General features: G+C 41.0%; 1 protein-coding gene across 1 annotated transcript; it reads left to right on the forward strand.

Moving 5' to 3' along the window:
- The first annotated feature begins 14093 nt into the window (after window positions 1–14093).
- LOC124416592 lies at window positions 14094–15172 on the forward strand. Its single transcript, XM_046897798.1, has 2 exons — window positions 14094–14522; window positions 14591–15172. Exons 1-2 carry the CDS (start codon window positions 14145–14147, stop codon window positions 14600–14602), a joined length of 390 nt encoding a protein of 129 aa, XP_046753754.1. The 5' UTR covers window positions 14094–14144; the 3' UTR covers window positions 14603–15172.
- Window positions 15173–15663: the final 491 nt, after the last annotated feature.

Consider the following 15663-nt stretch of genomic DNA (forward strand, 5'->3'; position numbering starts at 1 on the left):
CAAAAACAGAGACTGCTTGATTGACTGCTTATGATATCGATGCTGTGAGTCTCTATGCATGCCTGCTTGCTTGAGAGGGCCCGCGATCGCTTGCTTATATAATACTTCGACTAAGAATTGATCAAATCGGAGGAATTTCAGCGAAAAATTACTCCTGGTATCAGGAGAACATCTCAGCCGAGGAGGTCGACCAAAAACAGAGACTGCTTGATTGACTGCTTATGATATCGATGCTGTGAGTCTCTATGCATGCCTGCTTGCTTGAGAGGGCCCGCGATCGCTTGCTTATGTCATACTTTGACTAAGAATTGATGAAATCGGAGAAATTTCAGCGAAAAATTACTCCTGGTATCAGGAGAACATCTCAGCCGAGGAGGTCGACCAAAAACAGAGACTGCTTGATTGACTGCTTATGATATCGATGCTGTGAGTCTCTATGCATGCCTGCTTGCTTGAGAGGGCCCGCGATCGCTTGCTTATGTCATACTTTGACTAAGAATTGATGAAATCGGAGAAATTTCAGCGAAAAATTACTCCTGGTATCAGGAGAACATCTCAGCCGAGGAGGTCGACCAAAAACAGAGACTGCTTGATTGACTGCTTATGATATCGATGCTGTGAGTCTCTATGCATGCCTGCTTGCTTGAGAGGGCCCGCGATCGCTTGCTTATGTCATACTTTGACTAAGAATTGATGAAATCGGAGAAATTTCAGCGAAAAATTACTCCTGGTATCAGGAGAACATCTCAGCCGAGGAGGTCGACCAAAAACAGAGACTGCTTGATTGACTGCTTATGATATCGATGCTGTGAGTCTCTATGCATGCCTGCTTGCTTGAGAGGGCCCGCGATCGCTTGCTTATGTCATACTTTGACTAAGAATTGATGAAATCGGAGAAATTTCAGCGAAAAATCACTCCTGGTATCAGGAGAACATCTCAGCCGAGGAGGTCGACCAAAAACAGAGACTGCTTGATTGACTGCTTATGATATCGATGCTGTGAGTCTCTATGCATGCCTGCTTGCTTGAGAGGGCCCGCGATCGCTTGCTTATGTCATACTTTGACTAAGAATTGATGAAATCGGAGAAATTTCAGCGAAAAATTACTCCTGGTATCAGGAGAACATCTCAGCCGAGGAGGTCGACCAAAAACAGAGACTGCTTGATTGACTGCTTATGATATCGATGCTGTGAGTCTCTATGCATGCCTGCTTGCTTGAGAGGGCCCGCGATCGCTTGCTTATGTCATACTTTGACTAAGAATTGATGAAATCGGAGAAATTTCAGCGAAAAATTACTCCTGGTATCAGGAGAACATCTCAGCCGAGGAGGTCGACCAAAAACAGAGACTGCTTGATTGACTGCTTATGATATCGATGCTGTGAGTCTCTATGCATGCCTGCTTGCTTGAGAGGGCCCGCGATCGCTTGCTTATATAATACTTCGACTAAGAATTGATCAAATCGGAGGAATTTCAGCGAAAAATTACTCCTGGTATCAGGAGAACATCTCAGCCGAGGAGGTCGACCAAAAACAGAGACTGCTTGATTGACTGCTCATGATATCGATGCTGTGAGTCTCTATGCATGCCTGCTTGCTTGAGAGGGCCCGCGATCGCTTGCTTATATAAGACTTCCACTAAGAATTGATCAAATCGGAGAAATTTTAGTGAAAAATTACTCCTGGTATCAGGAGAACATCTCAGCCGAGGAGGTCGACCAAAAACAGAGACTGCTTGATTGACTGCTTATGATATCGATGCTGTGAGTCTCTATGCATGCCTGCTTGCTTGAGAGGGCCCGCGATCGCTTGCTTATATAATACTTCGACTAAGAATTGATCAAATCGGAGGAATTTCAGCGAAAAATTACTCCTGGTATCAGGAGAACATCTCAGCCGAGGAGGTCGACCAAAAACAGAGACTGCTTGATTGACTGCTTATGATATCGATGCTGTGAGTCTCTATGCATGCCTGCTTGCTTGAGAGGGCCCGCGATCGCTTGCTTATGTCATACTTTGACTAAGAATTGATGAAATCGGAGAAATTTCAGCGAAAAATTACTCCTGGTATCAGGAGAACATCTCAGCCGAGGAGGTCGACCAAAAACAGAGACTGCTTGATTGACTGCTTATGATATCGATGCTGTGAGTCTCTATGCATGCCTGCTTGCTTGAGAGGGCCCGCGATCGCTTGCTTATGTCATACTTTGACTAAGAATTGATGAAATCGGAGAAATTTCAGCGAAAAATTACTCCTGGTATCAGGAGAACATCTCAGCCGAGGAGGTCGACCAAAAACAGAGACTGCTTGATTGACTGCTTATGATATCGATGCTGTGAGTCTCTATGCATGCCTGCTTGCTTGAGAGGGCCCGCGATCGCTTGCTTATATAATACTTCGACTAAGAATTGATCAAATCGGAGGAATTTCAGCGAAAAATTACTCCTGGTATCAGGAGATAATCTCAGCCGAGGAGGTCGACCAAAAACAGAGACTGCTTGATTGACTGCTTATGATATCGATGCTGTGAGTCTCTATGCATGCCTGCTTGCTTGAGAGGGCCCGCGATCGCTTGCTTATGTCATACTTTGACTAAGAATTGATGAAATCGGAGAAATTTCAGCGAAAAATTACTCCTGGTATCAGGAGAACATCTCAGCCGAGGAGGTCGACCAAAAACAGAGACTGCTTGATTGACTGCTTATGATATCGATGCTGTGAGTCTCTATGCATGCCTGCTTGCTTGAGAGGGCCCGCGATCGCTTGCTTATGTCATACTTTGACTAAGAATTGATGAAATCGGAGAAATTTCAGCGAAAAATCACTCCTGGTATCAGGAGAACATCTCAGCCGAGGAGGTCGACCAAAAACAGAGACTGCTTGATTGACTGCTTATGATATCGATGCTGTGAGTCTCTATGCATGCCTGCTTGCTTGAGAGGGCCCGCGATCGCTTGCTTATGTCATACTTTGACTAAGAATTGATGAAATCGGAGAAATTTCAGCGAAAAATTACTCCTGGTATCAGGAGAACATCTCAGCCGAGGAGGTCGACCAAAAACAGAGACTGCTTGATTGACTGCTCATGATATCGATGCTGTGAGTCTCTATGCATGCCTGCTTGCTTGAGAGGGCCCGCGATCGCTTGCTTATATAATACTTCGACTAAGAATTGATCAAATCGGAGGAATTTCAGCGAAAAATTACTCCTGGTATCAGGAGAACATCTCAGCCGAGGAGGTCGACCAAAAACAGAGACTGCTTGATTGACTGCTTATGATATCGATGCTGTGAGTCTCTATGCATGCCTGCTTGCTTGAGAGGGCCCGCGATCGCTTGCTTATGTCATACTTTGACTAAGAATTGATGAAATCGGAGAAATTTCAGCGAAAAATTACTCCTGGTATCAGGAGAACATCTCAGCTGAGGAGGTCGACCAAAAACAGAGACTGCTTGATTGACTGCTTATGATATCGATGCTGTGAGTCTCTATGCATGCCTGCTTGCTTGAGAGGGCCCGCGATCGCTTGCTTATGTCATACTTTGACTAAGAATTGATGAAATCGGAGAAATTTCAGCGAAAAATTACTCCTGGTATCAGGAGAACATCTCAGCCGAGGAGGTCGACCAAAAACAGAGACTGCTTGATTGACTGCTTATGATATCGATGCTGTGAGTCTCTATGCATGCCTGCTTGCTTGAGAGGGCCCGCGATCGCTTGCTTATATAATACTTCGACTAAGAATTGATCAAATTGGAGGAATTTCAGCGAAAAATTACTCCTGGTATCAGGAGAACATCTCAGCCGAGGAGGTCGACCAAAAACAGAGACTGCTTGATTGACTGCTTATGATATCGATGCTGTGAGTCTCTATGCATGCCTGCTTGCTTGAGAGGGCCCGCGATCGCTTGCTTATGTCATACTTTGACTAAGAATTGATGAAATCGGAGAAATTTCAGCGAAAAATCACTCCTGGTATCAGGAGAACATCTCAGCCGAGGAGGTCGACCAAAAACAGAGACTGCTTGATTGACTGCTTATGATATCGATGCTGTGAGTCTCTATGCATGCCTGCTTGCTTGAGAGGGCCCGCGATCGCTTGCTTATATAATACTTCGACTAAGAATTGATCAAATCGGAGGAATTTCAGCGAAAAATTACTCCTGGTATCAGGAGAACATCTCAGCCGAGGAGGTCGACCAAAAACAGAGACTGCTTGATTGACTGCTTATGATATCGATGCTGTGAGTCTCTATGCATGCCTGCTTGCTTGAGAGGGCCCGCGATCGCTTGCTTATGTCATACTTTGACTAAGAATTGATGAAATCGGAGAAATTTCAGCGAAAAATTACTCCTGGTATCAGGAGAACATCTCAGCCGAGGAGGTCGACCAAAAACAGAGACTGCTTGATTGACTGCTTATGATATCGATGCTGTGAGTCTCTATGCATGCCTGCTTGCTTGAGAGGGCCCGCGATCGCTTGCTTATATAATACTTCGACTAAGAATTGATCAAATCGGAGGAATTTCAGCGAAAAATTACTCCTGGTATCAGGAGATAATCTCAGCCGAGGAGGTCGACCAAAAACAGAGACTGCTTGATTGACTGCTTATGATATCGATGCTGTGAGTCTCTATGCATGCCTGCTTGCTTGAGAGGGCCCGCGATCGCTTGCTTATGTCATACTTTGACTAAGAATTGATGAAATCGGAGAAATTTCAGCGAAAAATTACTCCTGGTATCAGGAGAACATCTCAGCCGAGGAGGTCGACCAAAAACAGAGACTGCTTGATTGACTGCTTATGATATCGATGCTGTGAGTCTCTATGCATGCCTGCTTGCTTGAGAGGGCCCGCGATCGCTTGCTTATGTCATACTTTGACTAAGAATTGATGAAATCGGAGAAATTTCAGCGAAAAATTACTCCTGGTATCAGGAGAACATCTCAGCCGAGGAGGTCGACCAAAAACAGAGACTGCTTGATTGACTGCTTATGATATCGATGCTGTGAGTCTCTATGCATGCCTGCTTGCTTGAGAGGGCCCGCGATCGCTTGCTTATGTCATACTTTGACTAAGAATTGATGAAATCGGAGAAATTTCAGCGAAAAATTACTCCTGGTATCAGGAGAACATCTCAGCCGAGGAGGTCGACCAAAAACAGAGACTGCTTGATTGACTGCTTATGATATCGATGCTGTGAGTCTCTATGCATGCCTGCTTGCTTGAGAGGGCCCGCGATCGCTTGCTTATGTCATACTTTGACTAAGAATTGATGAAATCGGAGAAATTTCAGCGAAAAATTACTCCTGGTATCAGGAGAACATCTCAGCCGAGGAGGTCGACCAAAAACAGAGACTGCTTGATTGACTGCTTATGATATCGATGCTGTGAGTCTCTATGCATGCCTGCTTGCTTGAGAGGGCCCGCGATCGCTTGCTTATGTCATACTTTGACTAAGAATTGATGAAATCGGAGAAATTTCAGCGAAAAATTACTCCTGGTATCAGGAGAACATCTCAGCCGAGGAGGTCGACCAAAAACAGAGACTGCTTGATTCACTGCTTATGATATCGATGCTGTGAGTCTCTATGCATGCCTGCTTGCTTGAGAGGGCCCGCGATCGCTTGCTTATATAATACTTCGACTAAGAATTGATCAAATCGGAGGAATTTCAGCGAAAAATTACTCCTGGTATCAGGAGAACATCTCAGCCGAGGAGGTCGACCAAAAACAGAGACTGCTTGATTGACTGCTTATGATATCGATGCTGTGAGTCTCTATGCATGCCTGCTTGCTTGAGAGGGCCCGCGATCGCTTGCTTATATAATACTTCGACTAAGAATTGATCAAATCGGAGGAATTTCAGCGAAAAATTACTCCTGGTATCAGGAGAACATCTCAGCCGAGAAGGTCGACCAAAAACAGAGACTGCTTGATTGACTGCTTATGATATCGATGCTGTGAGTCTCTATGCATGCCTGCTTGCTTAAGAGGGCATGTGATCGCTGGCTGAGAAGCAACGAAATAAAAGTGACGGTCCAAAATAATAAACGTGGCACTTAATTTTTAGAAAGGAGGGAAAGGTTATTCACAAACTCATAGGTTTACGATTCAAGTTTTAGTTTATTTGATATCAATAAGCCTCAATTAATCGCAGTACAAGTCTTACGGTATTGGTGTACAGTAACTTTAACAAGTTATCAGATGTTATTAAAATGGAAAATAATAAGTAATGCAACAGAATTGATCAGCATTTGGTAAAAAATTTGAGTAATGTATCATTAAGAAAAAATGCACCACACATAAGCTCCGGCAGAGTATGAAATGTGTTGGATGAGATAGTTTTCATTGTTGTTCGTAAATAGAGTTCCAGCTTCGGCCTGCCTACGGGTGCCATGGCTCTCTACAAAAAACAATACACAGACAATGCTGTATTTTTACTATTCTTGGTAATCGGAATCAATCAATCAATGAATTGATTTTACCATATGTTTGTCCTATTTTATCAGCTGTTGGTGCTTTATCTTTGGAATCCCTCTTTCGCTATGCTCGGGGTTCAATTGGTCTGGAATATGTCATTTGAATCCATTTGAAGGCGGAAAGTTTTTTCTTCCAAGATGAAAGCGAAGCAAGGCAGATGATCCGGATTTTTCTGAAAATTTGAACAAGTTTAAAATAAGTTGAAAAATATTCTTCGATGCATTTTGTCAACGTAATTTCACGAGTCAAATCGATTGCGCGCAGTCCAAATGCGCTGCGAGCAATGCGTAAATAGTTATAGCCCAGAAACTGAAAATTTGCATGGTCATTTCTTCGTGGTTGGTCCCATGCTGTTTTTGTTGTGTTTGCCGCGTTCTTGACAGTGCAATTAGTGTAGAAAAGGTCATACAAATCGATTCTGAGACGAAAGATTTCTGACCAAAAAAAACGTGAGGCTCACCGCTTTGGATTTTTTGGAAAAATTTTGATCACTTCGAAAAATCCTGTAATTAATTCTGTTATGCGCTATCTCAACGTAATTTCGCAACAGGAATCGATTGGGCTAATACGCTGCGAGCGATAGCTGAAAAGTTACGGCCGAAGAACTCATGATTTTCATCGTCATTTCTCTGCTGCTGGTCCTACGCTCTTTTTGATGTGTTTTTTGAGTTCCTGGGGGTCGAATTACTCTAGATATAGTCATAGAAATCGATTTTGAGACGACAAATTTTTGGCTCCGAAAATGAGCAAAAAAGTAAGGCTAACCCCTTTGGATTTTTGGCGAAAATTTCGACGACTTTGAAAAGTGCTGAAATAAATTCTGTAAGGCACTATTCCGACGTAATTTTGCGAGAGGAATCGATTAAGCGCAGTCCTAATACGCTGCGAGCGATAGCTGAAAAGTTACGGTCGAAAAACTCATGATTTTCATCGTCATTTCTCTGCCGCTGGTCCTACGCTCTTTTTGATGTGTTTTCTGAGTTCCTGGGGGTCGAATTACTCTAGAGATGGTCATACAAATCGATTCCGAGACGAGAAATTTTTGGCTCCAAAAATGACCAAAAAAGTAAGGCTAACACCTTTGGATTTTTGGCGAAAATTTCGAAGATTTTGAAAAGTACTTAAATCAGTTCTGTAAGGCACTATTCCGACGTAATTTTGCGAGAGAAATCGATTAAGCGCAGTCCCAATACGCTGCGAGCGATAGCTGAAAAGTTACGGCCGAAAAACTCATGATTCTCATCGTCATTTCTCTGTTGCTGGTCCTACGCTCTTTTTGATGTGTTTTCTGAGGTCCTGGGGGTCGAATTACTCTAGAGATGGTCATAGAAATCGATTCCGAGACGACAAATTTTTGGCTCCGAAAATGAGCAAAAAAGTAAAGCTTACCCCTTTGGATTTTTGGCGAAAATTACGACGACTTTAAAAAGTGCTGCAATAAATTCTTTCAGGCCCCATTTCGACGTCATTTTTCGAGAGGAATCGATTAAGCGCAGTCCCAATACGCTGCGAGCGATAGATAAAAAGTTACAGCCAAAAGACTTGTGATTTTCATCGTCATTTCTCTGCTGCTGGTCCTACGCTCTTTTTGATGTGATTTCTGAGTTCCTGGGGTCGAATTACTCTAGAGATGGTCATAGAAATCGATTTTGAGACGACAAATTTTTGGCTCCGAAAATGAGCAAAAAAGTAAGGCTAACCCCTTTGGATTTTTGGCGAAAATTTCGACGACTTTGAAAAGTGCTGAAATCAATTCTGTAAGGCACTATTCTGACGTAATTTTGCGAGAGGAATCGATTAAGCGCAGTCCTAATACGCTGCGAGCGTTAGCTGAAAAGTTACGGTCGAAAAACTCATGATTTTCATCGTCATTTCTCTGTTGCTGGTCCTACGCTCTTTTTGATGTGTTTTCTGAGTTCCTGGGGGTCGAATCACTCTAGAGATGGTCATAGAAATCGATTCCGAGACGACAAATTTTTGGCTCCGAAAATGAGCAAAAAAGTAAGGCTAACCCCTTCGGATTTTTTGCGAAAATTTCGATGATTCTGAAAAGTGCTGCAAGAAATTCTCTCAGGCACCATTTCGACGTAATTGTGCCAGAGAAAACGATTGGGCGCAGTCCGAATACAATCAGAGCAAGAGATCACGAGTTACAGCCGAAAAACAAAACGATCGTTCCGTGGATTTCCTGCCTCTGGTTTTTCAGTTGTAACTCCAAGCGTCGACTCTATCTGTACCTTTTTCGGACCGACGAGTCTCCCTTCAGTTCTTGATGTTTACCGAGGCCTTTTCCTTCTTTGGTAATTCGCGTCCTTTATCTAGGGGCATATCTTTCGGTTTTGGTTTCACTTTTACTGCCAGTCAGGTTCCAGTTTTAAATGAACCTTTACAAGTTATTTTTCTCCGTTCAATATGGTATCTCTTTTGTATTTTTGTCATAACCCGTTTTCCAACATTGCCAAGGGAATATAAATTATTTAAATAACATAAACAAATAAATTCAATCCTAGACCGGAAAATTTCTGGGTTCGAAGATCACAAAAACAAAACAATCGCCAACCATCGAATTATTGAATTACTATTACCTAGGTATATGTTCTTATGAAATCATGGTTTCAAAAACGAATCGACGTGGAAAGTGCCGGAGATGAAATCTGAATACAAACATAAACAGAGAGCTCTTCAAACGATACGTGGTTACCTGCTTTCTTCCAAGTCTCACGCTAATTTTGCGACCCAGGCGATGGAACCTGAAGCCTTTGGGCTCTCCAAGGCGCTAGTGGGTCCGAACACCCCTCAGTTTCTTAGCGACATCAGGAAAGCAAACACGGCCCTTCCTTACAAATTTAAAAGAAATAAATGTCAAAAGAGTAGACTTACTTCACTGTCTTTTTTTATTTATTAATCTCCCCGTTTCCAATACCAATCCTTTTGATCAAGGGATCGAAGTTACGACCAAAACACAAAAAATTTGCATAGGGTTTGAAAAAAAAGGTAGGAAGAAAAAGGTAGGAAAAAAAAATCAGAAATCATATCTACCAAGTTTTAACTGTCCATACAATTTGTCCTAATTCTAGTACAAGTGTTGAGGTGTCAGTGTGTAGCAATTTAAGAAGTTTTCTACGCAGAAAAAGATAGAAAAATACATCAGATAGTCGTCGTAGTTAGTAAGTTCCGGCTTGCGTATGAGCGCAATCTACCTCTACAGTGTAAAAATATATATTATCAATGATATCGTACCTTTACTATTTCATGTAACCTGGATTAAAATTAATTAAAAAAAATAAATAATATCGAAATTTATTATAAGCTGTGATGTATATTTAAAATGTAATGGAAATTTAAAAAAAAAATAACTCTAGTACAAGTAGAATATTTCAATATTTATAATTAACTTCATGTAGAAATGAGAAACTAATATGTACGCATAATTCTATCCTTGATTTTACAAAAAGCTTGTAAAGATGTAAAGATAATAACTCAATTCAATGATAAATAATGTAAAATGCTATCCAAAGAGAAAACTGGTGGTGCAAAGTCAGTGTTTAATAATAAAAATACATTCAGTATCACTACTCTCATTCATTTTCTGTTACGGAAAGCCCCAATAGACTAGCAGTCTTAATATAGCTTCAGTAAACCACTGTGAGAACATATCTTACTAACCAAGTGAAGTTTGAATATTGAAATGAATTTTGGAGAGAGCTTCACAGATTTATTGAAATATAGTAATGTGCAGTCTATAATCCTTGAGAAATTTCAACTCCCAAGCTCACACATAACTCTAGCTATCACCAATAATTCAGTAATTATAATTCGTTTCATATCATTCATTTCATATTTGTTTCTCCTGTTTAACTGTGAATTTCATCACAGTTATATAACAGAAGTTTAATATTTGTTCATGTGTTGTGCGCTTTTTCGGCAAAACCCAGTGAATCTTAGTGAAATCTATGAAAAAATTACAATTGTTACAGCAATTGAGTAGCAACATTCTCGCGCCATGATTTGCTGAGAAAAATGTGAATATTATTGATAAAATATAAACTAGAATTGCATTATTGAAAAGTCACCATTTTTTCTGTAATGAAACTTTTGTGTGCATAAATCGATTCGTCAATGTCCTACATTGAACGGTAAAGTTTAAAAACTTAAAACAAGGTTTCATGAAATGTTCTAAACTAGTGTCAGAAATTCTTGAATTATGGAAAATATCAAAACGCTTGCAAAAAAAAAAAATTACTCCCATTTACGACGACGAATGAAAACAGTTTCGAGTGTATTATGCACTATAAATATTCAATAAACTTATTACCAATTCTACGTAGCGACAAATCTTAATGGCGGCATCTTTTAAACAGTCATTACAAGCCCGTTAGTGTCCCGTACGATTGTATCTGCCAAACGTGACTAATACAGCTACCTGTGTCACAGAAATAAAAGGAAATTGTCAAAATATTTTTTGTATATCAAATAACGCACCTACGTTCACGGACATGTGACGAAGTTGAATATACAGTATCTGTATTTTTGGTACGATAGAGTCACTCCTGTATAAATACCAGAAAGTAACGTTAATTGATTTTCGTCTAGCATACTAATTCTAAGGGCCACAACTAGAGAAATAACAATAGTCTGGTCGCGTACTACGTGTAAAGAAGCGTTTGTGTACGTAAATAGCCGAATTATGCATGAGTAACAAATCTATGAGCTTTTAATTATGTTCCATGAGATAAAGTTCTCAATGTCTCTTTGAACAGCCGCTTGGTGGCACATTCATAGCTATATGTGTATTGTCATCGATGACGATGATGTATAGTACTTTTATTAATGAATATTGATAACTTCATTATTCTTCTATGTATGGTAACAAATCGTAGCCCCAACGTATTGTCATGTGCAAATTCTAGCACCTCACTACGTGACTCATAAAAGTTGAATCGAAGTATCGCACAAATGTATACAATCACGTTAGCCGTGTTAATAGACAAATTTTGGAACTGAATTGGCATATAATATGACAACGGGCCTATGGAATGGTTGTTTTACAGTTTCGTCCGCAAAATAGCTGTAATTAAAAGTCCAATAAGTCTGAGGAAACCCAGACTGAACACTCATTGCCGCACGAACAATTATTTTATTATTAATTAAATCGATATAAAGTCAGCAGAAACAAAGAAATCTACTCGGAGTTGGGCAAACATTAAACGGAAATATGAAATGATGTTTTTTTAAAAATTAGCATTTTTCCTACAATGTGAGAATAAGTCTACAAAATTATTTAATATGCAGTATACCTTGAGAAAATCGTAAATAACGAAAATCAAGATTGTACACCATAGTGTACAAAAAAGAGAGATATAATATTCTTTTATAAAAATTTCAAGTCTAATTGCTGCATTCATCCGGTTATTGATCCCAAATACCAAAGACATTACGTGTATTTTGATTATTGAAGTATGTTAAAGCCGTAGGCCTTATTATTCTACCATATAGTGAAATAACGCTTACTGGCAAGATTTTTAAACATGCTCAATTTTTCTTTTGCTTATGGTACAAGTTACCATTTTTCGTTTACATCTTATAGAAACTGTATTTAAATGAAGATTATTATTAAAGCCTGTTTATTAAATTGAATATTTTTCATATTATTTCAAATGTCCCTTAGCTAGGCCTTATTACCCGCAAGAATCTTACCATTTTGTAGTGTTTCAAGAGTCAAACGCAAGTTACCCAAATTTTTATTAGAATTTCAAGTTTCCTAAAAACCCTGCGACTCAACCGAATAGACGAAACTGCCATCAGAATGTATACAGCCGAAGAATAGAGTAGAAATAATATATAACAAAGTTCATAGTGAGCTAATTTTATTTTGACCGAGCAACGTACATATCGTGAAGTTGTCCACTTCACCGTATCTGGGAACTTTTAAAGTCGGTTTATGGTCAACTTGTCGAAAGACAATTCTAATATTTCGTAAAAATTTTTAACATTGAGCTCAAAGATGACTTATAGTAGGCTGCGTATCCGCGAATGAACTTGAAACAGTCAACCGAACTATAAAATCTTAGGCAACGTGAAAGACGTTCAGGTATCGTCGTATGGATTGAAATAAATTAGTCAAGACAAGTTTTCTACTGCAACATGCCTATGTGGAACCAATAGTGATGCTACTTGTGTCTTATTATATCTATAACTTGTAACTGTAAATTGACGATCGAGCACATTAGCGCACTTCCTGTTAGAAATTCATACGGCTTGAAATAGGTATTTTTTTTTATTATAGAAATTAGTAGATTCCATATGATGCCAGCAATAGGTCAAACGTAAGTTGCACTTTGCGCTATATATATACTCTGGAATCTACCATTTTTTAATATTACAAGACCACATGAAACATTTTTAATCAGTGAAGGTCATTCAGGGAACATAATGAATACACAAAACCTTCGATCATTGCAATTGATCGGGTCGACGTTTCTCACGTTAAAACACTTACGCAAAAATTTTTTCACCCAATTTTTCACATATTCACCGAATCAAGCTCAAACTTGAATCACTTTGGATCACTAAAGGTGATGGCTATTTCAGATGACGAACTATGATCTCCCCCAGCTGATTGAACACGTAATTCAATTGTGCCACTTACACAATATATGTATAAAATTTCAATAATTCACCGTAATCATTATGGAAGAAGATAAGATGTAAACACATTGCACTTGGGCTCCTATTACCAACCACCAACGCGTCGCTTATCATCCGCTAACTGCATCCGAAGTACACCCGCTGCAAAAACGGTACCTGAGATCGATATCAGCGTCAGGTAAGAGAAATGTAGTCTTGCTTATCGGCGGTAAAGGCAAGACAGAGTTCTTCTACCTGAATGAAAAGGAACCGGCGGATGAAATCTCTGCACGATACTTACTTCGGAAAGTGATCGTTGGGTGACGCTCGGAAGGACATCACCAAGATCTTACCGAAGCGGCGATGAGCCGCCGAGAGACAAAGAGAGAGTAAGAAATTTGCATCTTCGGCCAGCTAGGATAAAATATATAGTAATATAGACTCCTGGAGTTCACGTGACCGCGTCGTTAAAATAGGCTGTGAAGGTCAGTGTCGCGTCAACAGGTTGCGTAGCCGAATAGTCTCGGTTGGGAATGCAGGGGACGTTTGCACATGCGATGCAGGTAATGTGCGTGGGTACAACACGTCCACGTCTTCCTTGTGAACCGATGGACCGCAGGGTACATGTCTGCAAATATAAATTTATGTAAAACGTGGTCGGCGGGAGGAAAAAATCGGCAGCATGTACGCGAACGTACACTTAAGACCATGACGCAACCATCGTGATGTCAGGCCAAATGATAATTCCTTTGGAAACGCTTCACGCGCAGATGTATTACTTAATAAATGGTTTCCGCACTGGCTCCTGATCTTGTCAGAGCGATCAATGAACTCATTTCGCCAACCAAACTTGCAATTTTCAAAGCAAAATTACAGGGCAGTTGAGCAGACTGAGTTCAGTCCGATCGTTTAGAAGACTCGGATCCAGCATGTGAGAAACATGAAACAAAAAAATCCATTCATTATGATGTCAGAGATCGACATATTGAATACTTATAACGCAGCTTCATTTATACAGACGAATCAAGAGATATGATTGCGTTAATTACAGCAGAGATTGACACGCAGCGAAGGGACTGCATGGAGTCTGCTTTCCAGACTCCGCGCGGCACATTCCACAGATCGGCACTATTTTCAAAACCCATTACACTAGAATTACTCGGCTGCGGCCTTCCGGGTATGTTGTTGGCACAGACACACAGAGCCGGACCGCATCTACCGACTGGCCTCTACAAACACAGAGCTCCTTCACACGGTGACATAAGTGGCATTAGACCCAGCGGAGACCTCTACCAGTCTCCATGGGTGTGTGCGAGTGTTATAAGTACCGGGTTTGTCGTTTATTTACTCTACGTGGGACATGATTTACGCTTCCTTGAATGGAGGTTTGAGGAATTGAGTCATGAATGGGTATGAGGCATGAGAGTTGTACGAAAGTGAAAGAAAGAAGAAAGTAGAGTCTGGACGCGGGTGTGCAGGTCCGCGTCTGATACCACCTCGTGTCAAGTGGCGGACGGCCTCAACATCGAGCCCGAGGCTTCTTCGGCTCTACTTCTACGCCGCTGCCCGGGTATGCAGCCGCCTGGCCCCCTGCAGCCTGGCATCAGCGGAACCGGAGGCTTCGGTAGTTGGACACGGATCAACTGGGACATGCAGGGACACTCGGAGTGCCAACCGAGAGTAAGTACCTTGGCTGCCCTGCAGCGCCGCAGGAGTTGGCCGGTGTGGTTCACAGGCGGTAAAGACGACGGACGCGGCGGAAGACGGCTGGCCGTTGCGATGGACCTTCGGCTGGCTGAAAGTGAAGTGAATCCTCTGTCACCGCTTTTTACTATAACCTTGACTCCGCGCCTCGTTGTAATAGCATAGTAGACTTGCGCTGAGCCGCACGCGAGATGTCTCGCTACTTGATGTTCCACACGAGCACCAAAATTGGGCATAAAAGTAGCGATCGCCGCGAGATACAGAGAGAGAAAGAGCGAGAGAAGCATTGGGAGACCGGTGAGTGGGCCTGGAGAACGTTTAATACCCGAGAGACAGAGAGAAAGAGAGAGAGAGAGGAAATGGAGAGATAGAAATGGCAGCGAGACTATTTGATGGTAATCGAAGAGCATGGATCGAATGATCAAATTTTGAAACTGGTAACTAACGATACTCAGCTAAATATAAATGCCTTTCCATGAAAATGACGCACCCTACGGAGAATCTATGCCAGCATCAAGTTTGCATATCTGGCCGTTCTCTTCATTTGGATACTGTGATTTGTTTTTTTACTATAACTCGGCAAAAATCTAAAATAAATGTGATGCAATTTTTTCGAATAAAAAGAATAACCAATTAGCAATAATTATTGTACTGTATCAACTGTTTACTGCAAAGTTTACTGGGGCCCTAGTTTACTCTCGTGTTAATTGAGTAATTCCACCAATAACCGAGTAATTGCAACAAATTTCATATACCATGTAAATACACCATATCTATGTAATATAGTAATCATCGTGACAAAATATTTTTTTTCTCTTGAACTAAGTGCAATGTGATATTCAAGCAT

The sequence above is a fragment of the Diprion similis genome, chromosome 2 (assembly GCF_021155765.1).
Source record: "Diprion similis isolate iyDipSimi1 chromosome 2, iyDipSimi1.1, whole genome shotgun sequence".
NCBI classification, from domain to species: domain Eukaryota; kingdom Metazoa; phylum Arthropoda; class Insecta; order Hymenoptera; family Diprionidae; genus Diprion; species Diprion similis.